Source organism: Danio rerio, chromosome 23, assembly GCF_052040795.2.
Source record: "Danio rerio strain M-AB ecotype USA chromosome 23, GRCz13ab, whole genome shotgun sequence".
NCBI classification, from domain to species: domain Eukaryota; kingdom Metazoa; phylum Chordata; class Actinopteri; order Cypriniformes; family Danionidae; genus Danio; species Danio rerio.
In genome coordinates this window covers 38,253,357-38,276,695 of record NC_141043.1, presented here as the reverse complement: position 1 = coordinate 38,276,695, position 23,339 = coordinate 38,253,357, and the positions used below count along the sequence as shown (strand labels likewise).

At 33.8% G+C, this 23,339-nt stretch overlaps 2 protein-coding genes across 44 annotated transcripts in view; one reads left to right on the top strand and one right to left on the bottom strand.

Annotated features, from left to right (window-relative positions):
* Positions 1-15,859, top strand: part of slc41a3 (solute carrier family 41 member 3) — a 142,820-nt gene extending 126,961 nt beyond the window's left edge. For all 9 annotated transcript variants that reach the window (XM_087307549.1, XM_087307551.1, XM_087307552.1 and 6 more), the window contains 5 exons: positions 2,959-3,103; positions 5,313-5,392; positions 9,076-9,210; positions 12,071-12,219; positions 14,893-15,859. In XM_087307549.1, the coding sequence (XP_087163675.1) occupies positions 2,959-3,103; positions 5,313-5,392; positions 9,076-9,210; positions 12,071-12,219; positions 14,893-15,066 (683 nt within the window). In that variant the 3' untranslated portion in view covers positions 15,067-15,859. The remainder of the gene's footprint in view (positions 1-2,958; positions 3,104-5,312; positions 5,393-9,075; positions 9,211-12,070; positions 12,220-14,892) is intronic.
* The window catches only part of chst13 (carbohydrate (chondroitin 4) sulfotransferase 13), a 416,663-nt gene continuing 409,124 nt past the window's right edge, over positions 15,801-23,339 (bottom strand). For 34 of the 35 annotated variants that reach the window (XM_087307583.1, XM_087307560.1, XM_087307582.1 and 31 more), the window contains 2 exons: positions 20,734-20,816; positions 15,801-18,521 (listed from right to left, as the gene is read on the bottom strand). In XM_087307583.1, the coding sequence (XP_087163709.1) occupies positions 17,676-18,521; positions 20,734-20,816 (929 nt within the window). In that variant the 3' untranslated portion in view covers positions 15,801-17,675. Of the gene's footprint in view, positions 19,219-19,588; positions 20,817-23,339 lie in introns of all 35 variants that reach the window. The other variant, XM_087307589.1, reaches the window with a different exon arrangement.

Sequence of the window (23,339 nt, the reverse complement as noted above, 5' to 3'; positions counted from 1 at the left end):
TTTCATGGTAGAAAAAAACCAAATACTATAATCAATGGTTTCCAACATTTTTTAAAATATCTTCTTTTGTATTCAAAACATAAAAGAAACTTGTAAAGGTTTAAAACAAATAAACAGTGAGTAAATGATGAAGGAATTTTCATTTTTGGCTGAACTATTGCTTTAAATAAGTAAAAATTTATCAACTTTAAATGTCAACAAGTTAATTATAATGTATTGATATAATTAATTTAACCCTATATCACTTATCGCTATTATTATCAGTGTTTATGTTATATGTACTTGATTCTCACTTCTTATGTGAATACAGAGTGTGAGCTGTGAAATGTGTACCAGAAGAGGGCAGTAGAAACGCATATACCTTTATACCTTTTTAAATACCTTCTGGTCAGATATGTATCAGAAACAGAATAAGCTTTGTTCACTGAGTGTACGCAAACACACAAGGATTTTTTTTTTGTGTGTGTTTTTTCAGGAGCTACAGTACATACATCTATATCAACCCAAGAACACAGAATGACATTTAAATTAGTGGAAAATAAAATAAACAATACAAGTTCGGAAGTTTGGAATTAGAAGTGTGTGTATATATATATATATATATATATATATATATATATATATATATATATATATATATATATATATATATATATATATATATATATATATATATATATATATATATGTGGTTTATGTGCAGTATTTGCATTGTTGACTTTTTTAATTGTATAAATTGGGTTTAAAATGTTAAATTTAAAAGTATTTACAATCAAGTGACTTTATGGGTTACAAAAACCATAAGCAGTCCAATCCTGTATGTTAATGACCAGAAAGAAAACAGGTGGCAACTGATGTGTTAACTATTTAAAGATAGACCATCAGGCCATTTACAAAGAGAAAAAAGAATTCATCTCTTGATTTAGTTTGAAGACCAGCGACCCAGCGACCTTCTTGCTGTGAGGCGACAGCACTACCTACTGCGCCACTGCTTCGCCCAAATTCAATATTCATATAGCAATATACATATTCAATATTCATATGTCAATAAACATATTCATATATAAATGTACATAATCGATATTCATATCAATATACATATTCAATTTTCATATATCAATATCCATATTCATGACTCATATATCAATATAGGCTTTCAATATTCATATATCTATACGCATATTCAATTTTCATATATCAATATCCATATTCATGATTCATATATCAATATACGCTTTCAATATTCATATATCTATACGCATATTCAATTTTCATATATCAATATACATATTCATGATTCATATATCAATATACGCTTTCAATATTCATATATCTATACGCATATTCAATTTTCATATATCAATATCCATATTCATGATTTATATATCAATATAGGCTTTCAATATTCATATATCTATACGCATATTCAATTTTCATATATCCATATACATATTCATATATCAATATACGCTTTCAATATTCATATATCTATACGCATATTCAATTTTCATATATCCATATACATATTCATATATCAATATACGCTTTCAATATTCATATATTTATACGCATATTCAATTTTCATATATTAATATACATATTCATGATTCAAATATCAATATACGCTTTCAATATTCATATATCTGTGCGCATATTCAATTTTCATATATCAATATCCATATTCATGATTCATATATCAATATACTCTTTCAATATTCATATATCTATACGCATATTAAATTTTCACATATCAATATTCATATTCATGATTCATATATCAATATACGCTTTCAATATTCATAAATCTATACGCATATTCAATTTTCACATATCAATATACATATATTAATGATTCATATATCAATATACACTTTCAATATTCATATATCTATACGCATATTAAATTTTTATATATCAATATATATATTAATGATTCATATATTAATTTACGCTTTCAATATTCATATATCTATACGCATATTCAATTTTCATATATCAATATACATATTCGATATTCTTAAATAAATATGCATAAATGATATTTATATCAATATACATATTTATTTTCATCTATCAGTATACATATTCGATATTCATATATCAATATACTGTACATATTCAATATCCTTATATCAATATATATATTTAATATACATATATCAATATACATAATTAATATCCATATATCAATATACATAAACAATATTCATATATCCATATATTGTACATATTCAATATCCATATATCATTATACATATTCAATATCTATATATCAATATTCATATTCAATATCCATGTTTTATATTCAATATTTATGTATCATTATACATAAAATGTACATATTTCTTTTTATAACTATATTTGTTGTTTTCTTAAACACTCTTACACAATGACCTACAAATTCCAACCTTCAAACTTTTACAAAACAATGAAATGTATCATGAAATATGATGACAATGAAAGATATATATATATATATATACACACACACAAACAATGCATAAAAGTAAAATAATAAAATATATAAATACAATAAGTCAATAATAAATAAAATACCCATGACACAAACAAAGAAACAAACAAAAAATAAACAAACAAAAAACCTTACAGTTTGAATCTAAATTAGTCTGATGCTCTTCAATTTAAATTTCCTGTAGAAGTTATGTCTTTAAAATAATCTATGAAAGGTTGCCAGATTTAATAAAATTTGTCTTTTTATGTACATCTTTAATATTCAAAGCTATAATAGGAACAAATATAAAACATGGCTTTGTTTCTTCAACATTCTTCAGTATATGTTTATTTTCAATGGAAGAAAGAAACTCGGAACAGGTTTAGAACAACTGAAGGGTGATTAAATGATGACTGAATTTTTGATGGAACTGTCCCTTTAAATCATATCGCCCGATATGTCAAATGGTCAGTAATTTGTCATCTGTATGATCTGTTTGTGTGCAGATGTGTGGTATTTGTCCCCGTTGGTGTGTGTTTTCTTTCTGCTGCTGATTCCTGTATGGGTGGTCATCGCCAGACGGAGTCCTCAGATTAAAGAGGTGCTAAAGTCTGGCTGGCAGCCGGTGATCGTGGCCATGTCCATCAGCAGGTACAAACGTAAATAACAGAGACACACTTTAAGTCAGTAATATAACAGAAATGTTATATTCAATTGAACTGAAAAGGAAACCAGCGGGACCACTTTAATTGGGTCAAGAAAGATTGTTTAGTCATCATAATGCAGTTTACAAAATGCATCGATTTTTATTTTTTTTATTTTTTTTTTTGGAAGGAAAATGTTTTGTCATGTACAGTTGAAGTCAGAATTATTAGCCCCCCTGTATATTTTTTCCCCAATTTCTGTTTAATGGAAATAAGATTTTTTTTTAACACATTTCTTAACATAATAGTTTTAATATCTCATCTCTACTAACTGATTTATTTTATCTTTGCCATGATGACAGTTCATCATATTTGACTAGATATGTTTTAGGATGCTAGTATTCAGCTTAAAATGACATTTAAAGGCGTAACCAGGGTAATTAGGCAAGTCATTGTAAAATGATGGTTTGTTTTGTAGACAATCGAAAAAAAAAATTGCTTAAGGGGGTAATAATATTTACCTTAATGTTTTTTTTTATTTTATTTTTTATTAAATACTGCTTTTATTCTAGCTGAAATAAAACAAATAAGACTTACTCCAGAAGTAAAAAATATTATAGGAAATAGTGTGAAAAATGTCTTGCTCTGTTAAACATCAGTTCAGAAATATTCAGAAAAAAAATCACATGAGAGCTAATCATTTTGACTTCAACTGTATGTTATCCTTTTTTCCTGAATGAGTAAACAGGTATTATGTCAGACTGACAATAGACTGACATCTATTGTCGATCTGACATAACTCGTATTGACTGACTGACAACTGTACAAAAAAGATTCAAAATACACATCAAAAAGCTTGTAAAAAGAAGACATGTTTATTTATATTAGTGTAAAAACATTTGTTATTCTTATTTGGTCTATCTGGCATGTTTTTATAATTTTCACACACAGTTTTTTTTAGACTGAACTTTATTCATAATTGTGTACATGGACTCCTGGCGAACATTAGTACAAGAAAAATCTGTCATTTTAGTATTTATTTTTAAATAAATTTGATAGCTTTTGATCAATTTTGAGGTTAAAAATCATTCAATTCCATTTATTCAGGCTAAATGGGGTTAATATTTGGTTTGTTATACGTTTTTAGGATATATTCAAAATGACAATTTTTTACCAGTATTGAACATTATATATATATATATATATACATATATATATATATATATATATATATATATATATATATATATATATATATATATATATATATATATAATGTTCAATACTGGTAAAAAATTGTATAATATATATATATATGTGTGTGTGTGTGTGTGTGTGTTTATTTAGATTTCAATGCATTATGACGTTAAAATATATTAGTTAATAAAATTATAAGCCTCCCTATAATATCTATTTATTTATATATTTATTTATTTTTAATTTCCCAAATGATGTTTAACAGGGCAAGGAAATTTTCACAGTATGTCTGATAATATTTTTTGTTCCAGATAAAGTCTTATTTGTTTTATTTCGGCTTGAATAAAAGCAGTTTTTAATTTTTTAAAACCATTTTAAGGTTAAGCAATTTTAAGGTTAAGCAATATTTTTTGTCCAATAGTCTACAGAACAAACCATCATTATACAATAACTTGCCTAATTACCCTAACCTGCCTAGTTACCCTAATTAACCTAGTTAACCCTTTAAATGTTATTCTATGCTGTATAGAGATGTCGTGAAAACATCTAGTTAAATATTATTTACTGTTATTTACTGTCATCATGGCAAAAATATAAAAAATCAGTTATTAGATATGGGTTATTAAAACTATTATGTTTAGAAATGTGTTGAAAAAATCAGTTAAAGTCAGAATTATTAGCCCTCTTTTGAATATATACATTTTTAACAAAAAATTATTAGCCCCTTTTGTTTTTCTTTTTTTAAATATTTCCCAAATGATGTTTCTTCTGGAGAAAGTCTTATTTGTATTATTTCAGCAAGAATAAAATCAGTAAAAAAAAAAGACACTTTAGGATTAAAATGATTAGCTCCTTTAAGCAATTTTTTTATTATTTTATTTTTTAAGCTAGTTTCATCAATGTAGATTAAGTCATGTGAATTCAACACAGTTTTTTAAACAATATGTAAATATTTACAGAGTTGTCAATTGTCAGTCAACAAATAAAGTAAATATTCTTTCATTTGTTTGCGTTTTTAGTTTTGGAGGTCTTATTCTTGATAAGACTGTGAGCGATCCCAACTTTGAGGGCATGGCGGTCTTCACACCAGTCATAAACGGTGAGTAAATGTCCATAACAAACCGCACTTTGAGCACAGATACCTTTCACATACTCCAAACCATACAGCCCTAGTACAAAAAAGAAACAGCAGTAGGCCTGAAAAACAAATTTGGAAATGTCACTTCACACTCCTCTTCAACCGCTCATCACAGTAAAATTGATCACATCTCTCTCAGTGTTTGGAACTCGTCTTGTAGATTCAGGGAGGCGATTGTTCTCTGCTGCCAAAATAAAACCGTCCCGTTCCAAATCGGCACGATAAATCAGGGCACTGGCTCTCCACTTGCGACGTTTCACCGTACATGAAAGAAGTCAAGCATTTTGATGGGAGTTTAACTAATAGACTTAAAAACCTCAGCCGAGGCAGAGTTTTGTTTTGGTTTTACACAAAATATCACTTGTGCTGATTTATTAACTTAAGCAAAATCTGGTTTAGATTTGCCCTCATGGTTCTGTTCTTACCCAGATGCACATGTGCTCAAACCGTGACTCAACGTTATATTGATGGAAACTACACACATCCCAAAGGGAACTGAGCATGTTGGGTTGTAAAAGCGGTCTAATCCAGTAGTAGCTATTCTGACGTCTTCTCTAGTTGTTTATCAAGACAGATTTTATTCTGCTGGGATCTTCAATTCTGGTTTATAATGTCATTTTTAACTGTTTCTAATAAAATATACCATGAAAAAGCCTGCAAAGAATGTGATCCCGCTAAAATCCACAGATTTTTGAGCCCATCATTTATTCAATCAATCGATTTATTTATGTAAATGTGTTTTAAATGTGCTGTATGTAAGTTTTTGACTCTTCTAAAGCATAAAAAATCATAATATTTTTGCAGATGTTTAAGAAACGTGCTAAGTGAACATTCTTGTTTATCTGAAAAACAATGCTAAAGTCAGTTATTCTGCTTTGAAAATATGAGTTACATGCCCGAACGCTGTCTTTGTTTTGATTCTTTTAATCAGTGTATTTGATTCATTCATTCAGAAAGGCTCTCAAAGCATCCATCCGTGACCAAAATGCGACCTCTAGTGGTCAGTAGCAGACTCTGAAATGGGATGAAGATTCAGAGTTCCACATGAGCTTATTAATTAGCAAATAATATAAATATTACAAGCGTAAACATTAGGTGAGCAGGTTACATTGTAACCCAGTGTACTAATAATATGCCACTTGAGGAGATTTGCATTGATGAGCAATTTGGCTGTTTGCACCGGACGAAACACGACTGAAACATTAAAATACAGCCATTCAGAAGCACAGAATATGCACTCACTAGCCATGGGCTGGTATAAGATTCTGACAGTATGATAACCTTGGATAAAAACATCATGGTGTCAGTATTGTGATCGCTGCTTGAGAATAGATTCTATTTAAATGCCCCCCCCCCCCCCCCCCCCATTGAAGACAAAACATTAAATATTAAGAAACATTAAAATATTTTGGACTATTAGCTTTTGATGTTGCCCTGAAAATGAAATAAAATAGTTGTGAAAAACATGGAAATATAAACCAAAACAAATCTTACACACAGTATCTTAGGAACTGTATAACAGAAAATGTTGGCGGTTTTAAAACCTTGACTTTTCCAAACCGCTGTAATCCTTGAAACAGTTTATTGTCCCATGTCTAGCACTCACTCACGAAATAGTAAGTTTTACAATCTAATTAATACACATTAAACCTCTTTAACATTATTAAATGTAAATGCTGAGCAAAAGTTCTTGTTAATCAGTTTGGACCAAAAGCCAACAAAAATATATTTTTTATTATTTATGTAATTGGCTTCATAATAAATAGACTTATAACAATGTTAAACTGTTAAACTTGTCATTTTACATATATATATATATATTTAACTACTAGAAAATGTAGTTATATATTCTCTCTCTCTCTCTCTCTCTCTCTCTCTCTCTCTCTCTCTCTCTCTCTCTCTCTCTCTCTCTCTCTCTCTCTCTCTCTCTCTCTCTCTCTCTCTCTCTCTCTCTCTCTCTCTCTATATATATATATATATATATACACACACAGTTGAAGTCAGAATTATTAGCCCCCCTGTTTATTTTTCCCCCCAATTTCTGTTTAATGGAGAGTTTGTTAGCACATTTTTAAGAATAATAGTTTTAAAAACCTATTTCTAATAACTGATTTATTTTATCTTTATCATGATGACAGTAAATAATATTTGACTAGATATTTTTCAAGACACTTCTATACAGCTTAAAGAGGCATTTAAAGGCTTAATTAGGTGAACTAGGCAGGTTAGGGTAATTAGGCAAGTTATTGTTTAATGATGGTTTGTTCTGTAGACTATCGAAAAAAGCTTAAAGCTTAAAGAGGCTAATAATTTTGTCCCAAAAATGTTTTTAAAAAAATTAAAAACTACTTTTATTCTAGCTAAAATAAAACAAATAAGACTTTCTCTAGAAGAAAAAAAATTATCAGACATACTGTGAAAATTTCCTTGCTCTGTTAAAAATAATTTGGGAAAAAATAAAATAAAATCAAAAGGGGGCTAATAATTCTGACTTCAACTGTATATATTATTTCACCATACAGTTAAAGTCAGAATAATATTTTTTTCTTCTGGCGAAAGTCTTTTTTGTTTTATTTTGGCTTAAATACAAGCAGTTATTAATTTTTTAACACCATTTTAAGGACAAAACTATTAGACCCTTTAAGCTATATATTTTTTCTATAGTCTACAGAACAAACCATTATTATTCAAGAACTTGCCTAATTACCCTAACCTGTCTAGTTAACCTAATTAACCTAGTTAAGCCCTTAAATGTCACTTTAAGCTGTATAGAAGTGTCGTGAAAAATATCTAGTCAAATATTATTTACTGTCATCATGGCAGAGATAAAATAAATCAGTTTTAAGAGATGAGTTATTAAAACTATTATGTTTAGAAATGTGTTGAAAAAAAACTTCTCTTTATTAAACAGATATTGGGGAAAAAAATAAACAGGGGGTCTGTTAATTCAGGGGGGCAATAATTCTGACTTCAGCTAATGTACTATGGTAAAAAAAAGTGTATACAACTACAATTTCTTGTTTTGACACCTTAAAGTACGCCACTACGAAATGATTACATTTATTTTTTCGTGGTTTTTAGAAATAATCATTCGTTTTAACCCTGTTTACATCTAAAATTTCATCCATAATGGTCTTAAAAGGGTTTTTAAAAGTCTTAAATTTAAAATTCACAGAAACCCTGTGAGCCTATTTCCCAAAAAACTGGAGTGTTCATTTTTAATGTCATTTCAGGCGTTGAGTTTTGCTAAATTAACGACGATGATAATAATGACAAAATTTCATGACTTTTAATGCCCCGCACAAATCCTAATAGATCTGCCGCTCTATTTTTCCAGCTGAACCCTGAGACAGACTGCTTTTAATTTGATCCCTCATTAACTAGCTTGATATTCACGTCAAGGCATTGCCCTCCTGCTGTAATATTCCTTATAGATCATGGACAAGTTTCCACAGAAAAGCTATTATAATCCTCTGAAATATGCCGAAAATGTTTATTTGAGTAATGTCAGTGTACACACTCCCCTGGACGGACGCTGCGTTCCAACACACGTTCCATTTGCGTTTCAAATGAGCGGGATATGAGGATTGTAATGGTGTAATGATTGGAAAGCGCTCGCATTCTTTCCTTTCTGACCTCCTCAGGTGTCGGGGGGAATCTGGTGGCCATCCAGGCCAGTCGTATCTCCACCTACCTTCATTTCTGGAGCGTCCCTGGAGTCCTGCCCTATAAGATGAGACAGCACTGGCCCAATCCCTGCGTCACCTTCTTCTCCTCAGGTGAGCTCACTGTCAAACTATTTCTCAATTCACTCCTTCAGACGCCGGAGATAAAGCCGGCAATTAGTCGTGTTTGCTGGTGATTATGGCTTGGGATTTGAACAAAGCCTGAACTCTGATGTTTACACTTGAAATCATTAATCATCCGTGCCGTTTGTGGATTGGACGTTGATATCGTAGGCTGTGCTGTTTGTTGAGGTGGAGTGTGCTGTTCATATTTGTAAGTTGTTAGGTTATGATTTTACAACAGAAAGAACAAAAGCTGTTTTCGTCAGCCTTTAGTTAAGACGTAAGTGCAATAATTCTTTGCAAATATTGTCCTAAAGGGTTAGTTCACATCAAAACAAAGGTTCGGTCATCATTTGCTTGTCACTTATATCATTCCAAACCCACAAGACATTTGTTAAACTTCAGAACACAAATTAGGATTTTTATTGATAGTTTTTATTTTAATATACAGTTGAAGTTAGCATTATTAGCCCCACTGAATTATTAGACTGCTTGTTTATTTTTTCCCTAATTTCTGTTTAACGGAGAGAAGATTTCTTCAACACATTTCTAAACATAACAGTTTTAATAACTCATTTCTAATAACGGATTTATTTTATTTTTGCCATGATGACAGTAAATAATATTTTACTAGATCTTATTAAAGACACTTCTATACAGCTTAAAGTGACATTTAAAGGGCCATGACACCCCCCCACTTTCGGTTAAAGTCTACTTCAGAATTTTTTCAAAAGATGCATGATTAATGGGCGTGGAGCTCCGCGAGCATCGGGCAGGAGTGGGTGTGGCCAGCAGGGGAGAACGTGACCGAACAACTGTTGTTGTCAGTTAGCTCACAAAATGAGACACAAACCGTGAGGAGACGCATGAGACGCATGATGATAGTTCACAAAGTTAAAATGCAAAGAAATGAACAGTGATTTAATGCCCTGCTACATTTGTTATTCGTAATTTCATATTCACATAACCACAATTTATATCATTATAAAGATAAGTGTGTTCATGTAAACACTATAAATGAGGACTTCTCCCTCAATCCCCGTATCCAGCAGACTCAGTGCAGCAGGTCTCCTGACTTCTGACAGGTGCTAACATTGTCTTAAATGATGCTCAACACACACAAATCTGTTAATATTAAAAAAAGTTCTCCATGGTGTCCTGAACCTTTAAAGGCTTAACTAGGTTAATTAGGGTAACTAGGCAGGTTAGAGTAATTAGGCAAGTTATTGTATAACGATCATTTGTGCTGTAGACAGTCGAGAAAAAATATAGCCAAAAGGGGCTAATAATTTTGTCCCTAAAATGGTGTCTCAAAAATTAAAAACTGCTTTTATTCTAGCTGAAATAAAACAAATAAGACTTTCTCCAAAGGAAAAAATATTATCAGACATACTGTGAAAATGTCCTTGCTCTGTTAAACATCATTTGGAAAATATTTAAAAAAGAAGAAAAGAATTCAAAGGGGGCTAATAATTCTGACGTCAACTGTTTATCTATATTTTAAGTAGGGCTGCATGATATTGCGATGACACTGCAATATTTTGCTTTGCTGCGATATGATTATAACATCACAGGTTTAACTAGCTGTATTCGGAAAGATTGATTCTTTCTGCTTACACAACAAATTAGTATAAATACAGCACTACAGCATACAAAAGAGAGAGATCAACTTAGAATATCACTTACCAGCATACCTGCCAACATGTCTGAAAATCTGGGAGACCGAGGGGAGGGGGTGTTCGGGGGTGAGGTCTCTAAATAATACTGTTGAGAACCGGGATAGGATGCAGCAGGTTTTGAGCGGCCGCTGCGATCGGGTACTGTATAAAGTTGGCGACCCGGGGGTGTTTACTGTATCAAAGAGGGGGGGAGGGGGGGGGGGGGGATTATGGGAGTTGTCCGGAAGAAATAAAAAAAAAAAACGGGATGGTTGTGGGAGATTGGTCTGAGTTTTCCAGGGAAAAACGGGAGTGTTGGCAGGTATGCTTACCAGTTTAATGATTTGATCTGCTGTAGTTAGAAATCAGATTGTCATAATCTTCTAAGCTTATTATGTGGTTCTGCTGCTATCTTGTGGATAGAAAACATCAACCATCTTTGGTCTACTCTATGGTAGGCTAATGGCTGTCGACGAGCTCTCTCAGAAATTAATATTTTAAAATAGGCTCTATTCTTACTAATAAACTGCATAATTGCAATATAAACAACTACATTCTTGACTAAAAAGGCTTCAAAAGTACATCATGTTGTCTAAAAGCAGTAATATTTTGTTTTGTTGCGAAATGATTATAACTTCACAGGTTTAAGTAGCTCTATTCACAAAGATTTCTTTAATTTAGATCAACTGTGGTGATCAAGTCTTTTACTCTGCAGTGCATCTCTATAAATATAATAAATTACAGACATAAATAAATAACAGCAAAAATAAAAGTAAAACAAACAGTGCTTTCTGGTTTTCTGGGGAACGTATGAAAAAAAATTTTCAAAGATGATTCCTTGGATTTAATTTTTTTTTTTACGTTAAGTGGTTGTAAACAATTTATTTGGGCTGAATTTAAACAAACAAATTAAGTTGAACATTATTAAACTTAATTTGTTTGTTTAAATTCAACACAAATAAATAGTTTGCAACACTTTTTTTCAGTGTTCAAGGACAGAAATTGATCTAATGTAAAATAACATGGTCATAATTGTATAAATATTGTTTTTAAGAATCCTGCGATGTGGCTATTGCAGATACACACATTATGATAGAGCTGGGCGATACGGCAAAAATGCCATCTCTAATTCTTTTCTGTATTGAATGATAACAATGTACATTCCAATATAAGTTTTGAATACTTTCACTCAGGAGTGAACTCGAAGTCTGCGCGGGTGCTGTTCCTCCTGGTGGTTCCAGGTCACCTCCTGTTTCTTTTTGCCATTAATATGCTTCAAGGAGGCCACACTGCCATCACACCTGCATTTACCTGCTGCTACCTGAGTGCTGCGCTGCTTCAGGTCAGGCTCTCTGATTTCTTCTAGAAATGTGGATGTACTGTCTACACAACTATGCAAGCATGTCATTATAGATTACGCACAAAACAATTGTGAAAAACATTTCCTCACTGATGCTGAACTCATTTTTATGTTTTTTTTTTCTCTTGAGTTTCATCATTTTTATGCAAAAACAATCTCTTAGGTAAAATGTGAAAAAGAATTGTGTAAATGCATCAGTCGTCTAATCTACTTTTGATTAAATATTGAGTTTTACTTTCAATATTAAAAGTGAAAAAAATATGTAGTGAATCATATAGAACATTTTAAAATGGAAAATTCTTGGATGCAGATTACTAAAAAAGAGCTTAAATGTTTGAGTATGTGAATAATTTATTTTTAACAGATTTAAAATTACCTTTGCATGTCGTTTATGTTGTTTGGTTCTCGTATTTTTATACTTTTAAAATCCATCTTACTGAGGTGGTCTGGTTTAATAAAACATTTTTATTTTATTAAATAACAAAGGTTGATATTTGAAGTAAAAATGTATAAACCTTTGTTTAACAAAAAATACAGTTGTTTAGTCAGGTTAATGTGTTTAGCAGTTTAATGTTTACTAAAATTAGCTGATACAAGTTTGATTTTAAGACAGTATAATTTACTTCAGTTCACTCAAAAATGAAAACGACCTACTTTATTTTTAATTATTTATTTTTCCTCGTGTTTTTTTTTGGTAAAACAAAAAGAAGATATTTTGAAGAATGTTGTTTTCTTGGTAAACTAATACTATAGGAGTAAATGAACGCCAGCAACCCGTATGCTTAAAAAAATCTTCCTTTTGTGTTCAACAGAAGAAAAACTCAAGATAGGTTTGAAACAAGGATGAGTGAATTATGACAGAATGCATTTCTAGGTGAACTTTCACTTTTAGTTAGTTCTTTTACTAAGATTATAATACTAAACAGTAAATGAATACTATGGTTCAGCCATTTTAACTAATGGTACCTTTATTGTAAAGTGGTCTTCGCTCTAGCATTAAATTGCTGCACAAGCAACATTAGAGCATGTTGAAAACCATTGTTTTGTATTTTATTTTGTTAAATATTTCATGATATAGTGATGAGTTAAAAGTGGCATTTGATGCATTTATTGCCTCTTCGCTGTAGAAAATTATAAAGAATTATGTACTGTAAAGAGGAATTGGACATGAAAATAAAAACAACGGTTAATAAAACACTCCAGACTATTAGAGTTAAACAGTCGAGTTGACCATTTTTGAATCCATTCAGCCAATCTCCAGGTCTGGCGGGAGCAGTTTTTACTTAGCTTAGCATAAGTCATTGATTTGGATTAGACCATTAGCATCTCACTTAAATAAAGCATTTAATTTTTGTTTCGTAAGACTGACTGAAAATGAGAATTTGCTATAATATGGCTTGGAACTATACTTTCAGTCCTGCATAATAATCGAGGGACTTTGCTGCCGTACTATGGCTGCAGCAGCGGCAATAATATAAGACAGCACTGTTACTCATCAGCGGCAATAATATAACACAGCACTGTTACCCATCTATTTTCAAGTGCTGAGTAATATCATTGCACCTGCTGCAGCCAAGGTATAGCAACATAGTCCATTGATTGGTATCCATGAATGAACATATAGTGCGTAGCCATGTCAGCAGAGAAAATGACCAGTTTTCCGTTGGTGAATAGTGTCACTACAGACAAACAGAAAAATCATCAAAACTTTTTTTCTTTTTGAGAGAGAGATGCTAATGTTCTAATCTAATGATTGAATGATCTATGCTAAACTAAGATAAAAGTGCTCCCACCAGACCTGGGCCCAGTTTTTCTAAAGTAGTCCAGTGGGATTTTGGATCATGGATTGGATCAAATCTTGGTAATGGGTTTTTCAAAGGTAACAGAAGGACTTTGAATTAAGATCAGACCTCGTAATCTAATCTTACATTTGATTTGTATCAATCCTTCCCTTTGGGTTATTCAACAGTTTGAACTCAGACAACAACAAAGCAGTATTGTATTAGAACAAACTAAAAAAAAAAAAAAAAAAAAGTTGGTTGATTGCAGTGTTTGTGTTTCTTACCATTTAAACAAATAACGGCTGTTTGTGTCCACTGGTATTTTGCTTACCTGTTGTTCTTTGCTAAGCCAGTAGGCTACACTGTTGGTTCCGTTTAAGGCTCTGGTAAACATCATCTTAACATTTAGCATTTGGACCACAGTGATCCAACTCAATGTTCCTTTAAAAACTATCATAAGAGTAAGATAGATCAGTTAATCCAGGATGGCAAAGCATGGGATTTCCAAATGTGGACCAATTTGATTCAGATTAAATGTTTTAAACTAGGCCCTGGAGATCATCTGAATGAATTTAAAACTGGACTGTTTAACTTAAACAATACTTCCCCTCAGATAGTCTTCCATTAACACTTGTTTTTATGTGCAACTTCTGTTTAAACATTTTTTTAATACATGCATTAAATTAATCAAGCGTCACTTTCAGGTCAATGTATCATGAAACATAACACAAAATGATATACAACACAATGGTTTTCAACATTATTATTCTCATGTTTACTTTTTTTTAATAGTAAAAAAAAAAAATGTCAAGAGTTCCTTTTTAAAAATGCACGTGAAAAAGATAGTAGTGTTAAACCCTGTTTTTCTCCACAGGTGGGGATCCTCATTTACACAGCAGACTTGATTGTGCGTTTGATGTGGAGGAAAAGCCTGGACCCAGATAACTTCTCCATCCCATACCTGACTGCTCTGGGAGACCTGTTAGGCACGGGTTTCCTTGCCCTGTGTTTCCGTCTGGTCATGTTAGTGGAGGGACTTGGCTTATAAAACCTCAAACCCTTCAGAGGACCTGTACTGCCCACAGTGGTGCACACGATAGGACTGGAAATATCAAATCCCCTGTAGATCATTGGCAGGTATGGACTGCTACCTGATGGTCTGTATATGATTATATTCTAGGTGTGTTGCCTCAATGATGCTGCTTTCATACACACCAGCCGCCTGATACTGTATAGCAAGGCAGAACTCTAGCATCACTTATTTTTGTGCCATGTTAAAAATTGAAGTTTACCAAAATGTAAAGGGATAGTTCACCCCAACATGAAAATAGCCACCATTTACTTATCCTTCCAAACCGGTGTTCTGATGAGCACCAAAGAAGATATTTTGAAGAAGGTTGGAAAACTGTTAGGACAAACAAACATAACTATGGCAGTCAATTGTTTCCAACGTTCCTCACAATACCTTGTGTGTTCAACTGAAGGCAAAAGTGATAGATAAGTAAACTATGACACAATTTTTGGGTTAAAGATTCTTCTGTTATCCCTAGTGAATTTCCAGAGTCTCTGATTTAGATTAGTTTTTAAGTAAACAAGGTAACTTTGAAGGTCATTCCTTTGCTATTTAAGTAACACAGTTTTAATGGCTGCTAGATATTCATATACAGAGGGCCAGACGTGCCTCAGTTTGTACATTTTTCCTCTAAATTGGATAGACATCCAATCATAAATCATATTTATTGAATGTACCAGTGTTCACTTGAATGACTTGATAACAATGAATTTGTTGATGTGGTAATTTATTTATTCTTCACTGTGAATTATAATTTACCCTAATCGCATAGTTTCTACAGTTTGTGTGTGGTGGTGTTTTAAATAGGAAATGGTGTAAAAAAGTATGTCAAGAAAACAAACAAAATCTTGCTTTTGTACCAAACATATGTGTGCCTTAAAATAGACAAGATATGAGATCACACTGTTCCCTACTACAGAGAAAAAAAAAGAAAAAAAAACCTTCAGATAAAGTTTGACCCTTCAAAGCAAGACTCAATATTGGCTAGTGCACAAAGTCACTCACAGTTTTGCAGCACATGTATCCCCACAAGCTTTCAAAACCGGTGCAAACTGTTAAGTTACATCACAAGTGGCACACACTGTTGCCACACTCTCAACAGCTCAGAGTGTTGAAGCTTTCCCCACTCTCACACCAATAAACCTCCTGCAAGACATTCATATTAGATACCATCAGAACAATGAACATTTGACAGGACAAAAGCATTGGGACTTCTCTAATGCTCAAATCAAGACACAACGTTCCCCCGAATATAATATGTTGCCTGTCAAAGTGTGTTTTAACCCAGACTCTCTTGTGGTCATGAAATGTTGGCAGATTCCAGCTCAGCATTCAAACAGGGAATAACTAACTAGATTGAAACTATTTTCCAACAGCAATTTTGGAAGGCCTGTTGTGCAATGTGGCACACAAGGTGCCCACTGTGCTGGAGTACACGTCTGCCTGTCAGCAGCCTTGTATTCTTACCCTTACTCATCAGCAAGATTTCATATAAATGAACCATCAACCGAAATAAAAAAATTCAAAATCTTTAGGTGTCATTTTGACCAAGTGCTAATGAGCCACAAGAACACCTCATAGCTATGAAAATGAGCAAGGCTAGTTTAAACTTTACTGTAGTGCACTTGTTTGAAGGACAAGATACTCTTGTATTGACTTAAACACTGATATCTCACTAAAAACTTTCAATCCTTAATACAATTTCACAAGATGAGCATATCCTCGCGAGATCATGCTGATGTTTGACCTGTAATGCCCAGTGGGTAGTTTGTGCCTCCACCTGCATCCATAGCTCAACAAGAGGTGCAGTGATCAGGGTCTACCTTTCTCCAACCACAGCTATGCACTGTTTACCTAGCCTGCTGCATGCTAAAGGGGACTCTGTGAGAAAAATCATTTCAGTTCAGAGTAGGTAAACCAGCCAATGCAGACAGCCTTGCAACCGTTGGAGTCTAAATTCATACCCTTGACTTCCTCCAACGCATTACAAGATATCTGATGGAGAAGGTGATGGTGTTACCTTTAGACTTGGAAACTCCCTTTGTGATTGGGCCTAAGGTCTGAAATCATATCTGGGGAATGTTAGAAAGGAGTTTTTCGAGACCGAATGCAAGGAATCTCTTGGAGATTAACGTCAAGGCTCTGCTGGTTCCAGTTCAAGAGCAAACTCTGCAATAAATACGCCGTGTAAACAATACCATAAATATAATTTTGGGTGGTGAAGAGTACAGGAGATGAGACATTCATAGCATTTGTCCGTTGATGAAGAATCCTGCTTCACTTATCAACACTTGGAAGGACAAAGGCACATATTTGGAACTCGGTCGAAAGTTACCAAAGCCAAAGGAATTGCAGACAGTATTTCATGAACTTCTGGGATGGGTTGCAACAACAACCCCTGCCAGCAGTCATCTGTTCACAGTGCTAAATTTCGCCTCAGGGGAGCGAGAGCCACACCGTAATCAAGGTGCTTCCTCTACAGGTTCCCTTAGGCAGACCACTCCAATCCAGGCGCAAGAGTGAAATTCAACTGTGCCTCATGACTTTTCAGTGAATCTTGGGATCAGTTGAAACGCGCTCAGGCTTCATCTCAACTTCAAGTACGCAGGCATAGAATAGTTAAAAAGCAAGAAATCCATTCGGTAAAGGTTGTAAAGTTTCTTCTGATAAAACGGACTGATGTTGTCAAAGAACTTGGCAGCCATGTCGCCCGTGGTCCTGGTGCTTTTCGAGGTGGCTGGGAATTTGACCTCTCCTTCTGCACCTGCTAGCTTTAGGATGTAGCGCGAGTCTTGCGCAAGAGTCTCATATTTGCCCACCACATCGTAATGGATCAGGCAAGGGTGGCAAAGTGAGTGAACTCTTTCCCAATGCTCATTAAATGGTTCCTCCCTCTGAGTCTGAGGGTCTACTAAATAATACACAAACTCCTCAAAAGAGACGTCGTTGCCTTTTTCCAGGGCTTCAGCCTGGGGGTCCGCACGATGCCTCTGGATGATTTTGGTCCCGTATCGTTTATGGAAGGCCGTGTTGTAGCTACGGGTGAACTTATTGCGATAGGCAGAGACTAATCTCTCGAAAGGTTCACGCACGAAAACAAACTTCAGATATGTGCGTAGACGCTTGTTGATCTCGGCTGTTGAGTACTCCGAGAGCGAGCGCAGATTGCCTGCTATGTGGGCCTCATTGGCGGGAATAGCCAGCGGTTCACGATAGCGCCCGTCACCTGTTAGCACCATCATCACACGCTTCCAATTGGTGCACGCCACTTTGGGAACATAGCAGTACAGTAACTTGTGCTTATCGTCCACTATGAGGTGGCGAAGATCCTCGGGGCCGAGTACCCGTCTTTTGCGTGTATGTGTGTGACAGGTTTCCTCCAGGAGTTCCCTTCGACCCTGCATAGTGGCCTGCACTGCAGATTGCTCCAGCTGGAGGACAGGAAGAAATGTTATAAGAGGAAATCAAATGAGGTGGAGAAAGTCAACATTTGTGTTTCATGAAAGACAAAAGTCACTTGGGTTCAGAATTTCATTTTTGGGTGAACAATTGATGAAATCTGGAACGGGTGGTTCTTAGCAGTAAACCACAGATTGCACTACATGCAAACACACGCATTTGGGTGACTTTAAAAGATTAGGCAGTTGTCTTTGAGGGAAGTTCTTGTGAAATCATCAGGCACATTGCGGTTATGGGAGGGTAACGGTCTTGCCTGGGGGATGATAGACAGATGGGTTTCATAAAGGCAAGCATTTGATGAGCTGGTAGTGACTCAACTGAATTCTTATTAAAATGTTCCACCTTAAAGGGATAGTTTGCCCAAAAATGACAATCCTGTCATCATTAACTTTTGTTCCAAACCTGTATTTTAAATTTGCTTATAATTGTCATTTAAACATTGCTATTTAATGCAGACGAAGACATTTTATAAAAAAGGTTTAAATATACATATCATCCCACATTTACATTTCTCCAGCAAATAATGTATGTCATTTATTTTTAGTCATTTGGTTTGCAAGTGTCATCATGAAATGATGACTTGGTATAAATTAGGGTTGTTACGATATAATAATCTACTATACCAGCCATATACCAAGTAGTATTGCGATACTGTACAATGTTGAATTACTTTGGATTGTTAATACAACTCAAATTATAGAGAAAATTGTCAGAAATACTATATTTTATGTTATAATGGGCCTACTTGAATGAAATTCATAATTCCCTTAAGGCAAAAAAAGTATTTTTGCATGTCACTTCTAAAATTATCGATTCATTTAGTTTATTTTGTAGATAACTGACCAACAAAAATATATTAAAATAAAGATATAAATCATACAGAATGAAATTTGTTATAAAAGAGAATTTTTTCAACAAAAATAGCCTATATGAAGTGCTCAAAAATTATTCCAATGTTTCCTGTTGCTATTTTTGGTTTTTCATCTATTTTTCCCCCCAGTCTTATCAGGTAACAATCCAAAGTAATTCAACATTTCACTTTGAGAGTCGTTCTTTTAAAGAGATTGTCACGTTTGTTGTAGCTACTAAATCATATTAACATGAACCGATTCAGATGTGCAATCGAATTGAAGCGTTAGATAACATGCAATAGGCTACCATAAAAGGCGCAAGTTCTACAGTTTTGCAATCTTAAAGGGCTTCACAGACTATTCAAATAAAATGCTCTATTGTTGCATAAACATGCGAGTATTTTAGTGACTTTTGCAACACATGCAACATTATCTATTGTAGATAAACCATTAATGACGATACTACCGTTTACAAACTACAGTGGCGTTACCAGTATTTGAGCCATAGTATTGCGATACTACCATATAGTACTGGTAAACTGAGCAACCCTACTACACTGAAAAAAAAAAATATCTGCAAAATTGTTGCAGACAATTTATATGGGTTGAATTTAAACAAATTAAATACAGTTATGTTCAAACTTCAAACTTCTTTTGTTTATTTAAATTCAGCCCAATTATATTGTTTACAACTTAACTTAAAAATTCTTAGTAAATCCAAGCAACCATCTTTGAATACATTTTTTTTTCGGTGTATAAACCGGGTTTTGGGGTGAATTTTCAGCATCATTGGTGTAGTCTTTAGTGTCACAGAAAGTTTCACACTTCCACTGTTAGAAAATTAAAATAAAGTTTGGGTGTGTATTTTTATGAGCAAAAAACTACACTTGTAACGTTTATCCGAAGACTATAACAAGTTATATACCAACAAATCTTGTCAGACACATTTAAGATCTACATTTCTGCACACTTCGCTATTGTAGAGCGCATGCAATTTCGTGTAGTCATTCATAATACAATCATCATTTCATGAAGACGCACGCAAACTGACTAAGGTGTTTGATGTGATTGAATGGAGGTTCTTCAGGAATGTGAGGTTGTTATTTTAGTAATTTGACTTCCACTGCCGTTAAAAGCTATCCCTTAAACACCAGGGGCCTGAGGAAAACACTCTGTGTCTTTTGTTGATTCAACATATTGCCCTAAATAATATAATTTATACCTTAAAATAGCATAATTACAACCTTACGTTTACATCGTCCTATTTAATAATTCTATAACTTAGGACAAATGTTAACAACATTTCATGATTTCAGCTGCTGCAGTATCATACCTGGTCATTTTCCTGTAGTGTCTGTAAAGGACTTCTTCCTGATTTAACTGGGAAACTGTCCCGACCCGAAATCTGTTCAGAAGCTACACACCAAAACAAAAGCAAAAGATGAGAAATGGCAACAAGTAATACTGAAATTACATATGATCATAATGGTTTAATTTTAAGAATTAAATACTAAGGTTCTAATCACAAGCATTCCATCATGTTGTGTAACTTGTTCCGCTATTTAAAATGTATGATGCCTCAAAATACTACAGTATATTTTGGTGGTACACCCTTACTAAGGTCATTTTAGTTATGCATTTTTAAATTGGCATTCATTTCAATACTATTTTTAAATTTGTTAAAAGTTTCAGTTTACATTTACTTTACTGTAAAAAACAAAACTACATTTGACCAGACTTTGAGCAAAATCTTTACTGATATTTCTGTGCTAGTTTGACACTATACACTAAACTGAGGATAGTTTAACTCAGGGGTGTCCAAACTAGGTACTAGAGGGCCAGAATCCAGGGGAGTTTAGCTCTAGCCATAATCAAACACACCTAAACCAGCTAATTAAGCTCTTTGTAGATGTACGAAAAACTTCCTGGCAGGTGTGTTGAAGTAAGTTGGAGATAAACTCAGCAGGACACCAGCCCTCCAGAATTGAGTTTGGACACCCCTGGTTTAACTAATTCAAAACACTCCCTCACTTGAACTCACCGCAAGTGAGACGAGAAAATGGTAGTAAATTGCAGAGGTAAAATCAGATTCTCAAGTCATAATCTTTATAATAATGATTTGTATTAAAAATGTTGACCGAGGTGTGTGATATAGGAATTACAGTGGAGAATTCAAACTGCTTATTTTCCGTGGAGCGACTGATTTGAGTTAGTAGGCCTGCTTTATTTATTTGATGGAGGAAAAATAAACTTAGGGGAAAAAAAAAAATGCCGGTTATTAAAAAGGATTCAGTCTGTGTTTTCATTGTGTAATCTAAATTTGTTATTTAAGTTAAAAAATTAAATTAAATAAAATAATAGGGCTGCCTTTAATTTTTTTTATTAAGTTTGTTTTTTGTAGACAACCCTGAAAGTTTCAGAAGCAAAAAGAAATAATAAACTAAAAATAGGCGATGGTGATGGTAATAACCTCATCACCGCGGCTGACATCTCATTATGGCGGTGATGCAGTTATCTTCACACCCCTACTCAGAAGACCCTACAAACCTCCTTAAAAAGCACTCGCCTTAGCAACTGCATAGCACTCACCCATGACTTCCCAGCTTTTACATATTCAAGCACAACTGGCATTTTCCTGAGAAAGACTTTCTTTGAGGTTAAGAGGCTCGTGACCTTGTTTTGCGAGAGCACAGATCAAAGCACTTAGTCAGAATGATCACGTTCTTGAGCAATAAAAGATTAGAGCTGTTAATTCTCATCATATGGAGAGCAGCAGGGTTCACCTAGCCGATCGGCCATAAAATTCCTCCTTCACATTTGCATTCTCTATAGGAACAGTCTGTTCTCCTCAGTTCAAGCCACTTCCCCCTTACTCCCCTTCCCACCCATCACACACACTCTCTTCTTCAGTCAGTGTTGGGGCCCTCGCTAACGTAAGTGATTGGTTTTGCACATGTGCCAGCTAAGTCAAAGGGATACTTTAAATGCTCAGAGAGCTAGCAAGTCTGGACACTGAGAGAGTTGTGGAGTAAGCAGCCATGCTAAAAAAAGAGAACAGGCACTTTCCATAAAAAGGATTTAAGAAAAGTACCATTTTTTTTACAAATTTTATGTCAAATGGTAAATAAAAGGAAATGCTTAATCCTCACAAATGCTGCAAATCAATCAGAGTTTTTTTCTTACAATGACGTCAAATGACATTTAAAGATGATACTAAATTCATATACAAAAATGACAAAAATATGGTAATGTGGGTGTGCTAAAGAGTAGTTCTCATAACTGAGTTCTTATAACTTGAGACTACAAGCCATCTGGGTGGTCCTCAAATAACATTTTCCTTGAAGCATTCTCAGCAGCAGTACGAACTACTGTATGACACAAAACAGGGAGCTCGAGCTTGGCATTCAACAAATGTCAACAACTGGATGGAGGATGGAGAAGTACTGCGTCTGCTCATCTATCACAGTTTTCATTGTTTGTGGAGTTAGTTGGTAAACTGTGTATATACAGCTTTTAAAAATGTTGAATGCCTGTTTTGTATTGCAGCTTCCAGCCAATCAACATAGGTCACTTGTAGTTTTTACTGTGCGAGGTTAGACCCTACTCTAAAGTAGGAGCTAAATTAGGCCATGACATGACAACGATGTAGCCACAAACGGAAAAGTTTTTTCCCTTACGTTTTAAGTTTCATGTTTACACAACATTTTCAAAACAATCCACACATATTGTAGAAAACGTTCTAAATCGCTGTACATGCCGAAATGCTGTAGTATGCAAAGCCTATGAGAACTAGTGCAAAAGCACATGCATTAAAAGTAGTAGCTCATCAAAAAATGAGCACTGAATCATTATGTACTCCCATGGGTTTTCATATATATATATATATATATATATATATATATATATATATATATATATGGTTGGGTTGAGAACATCAAA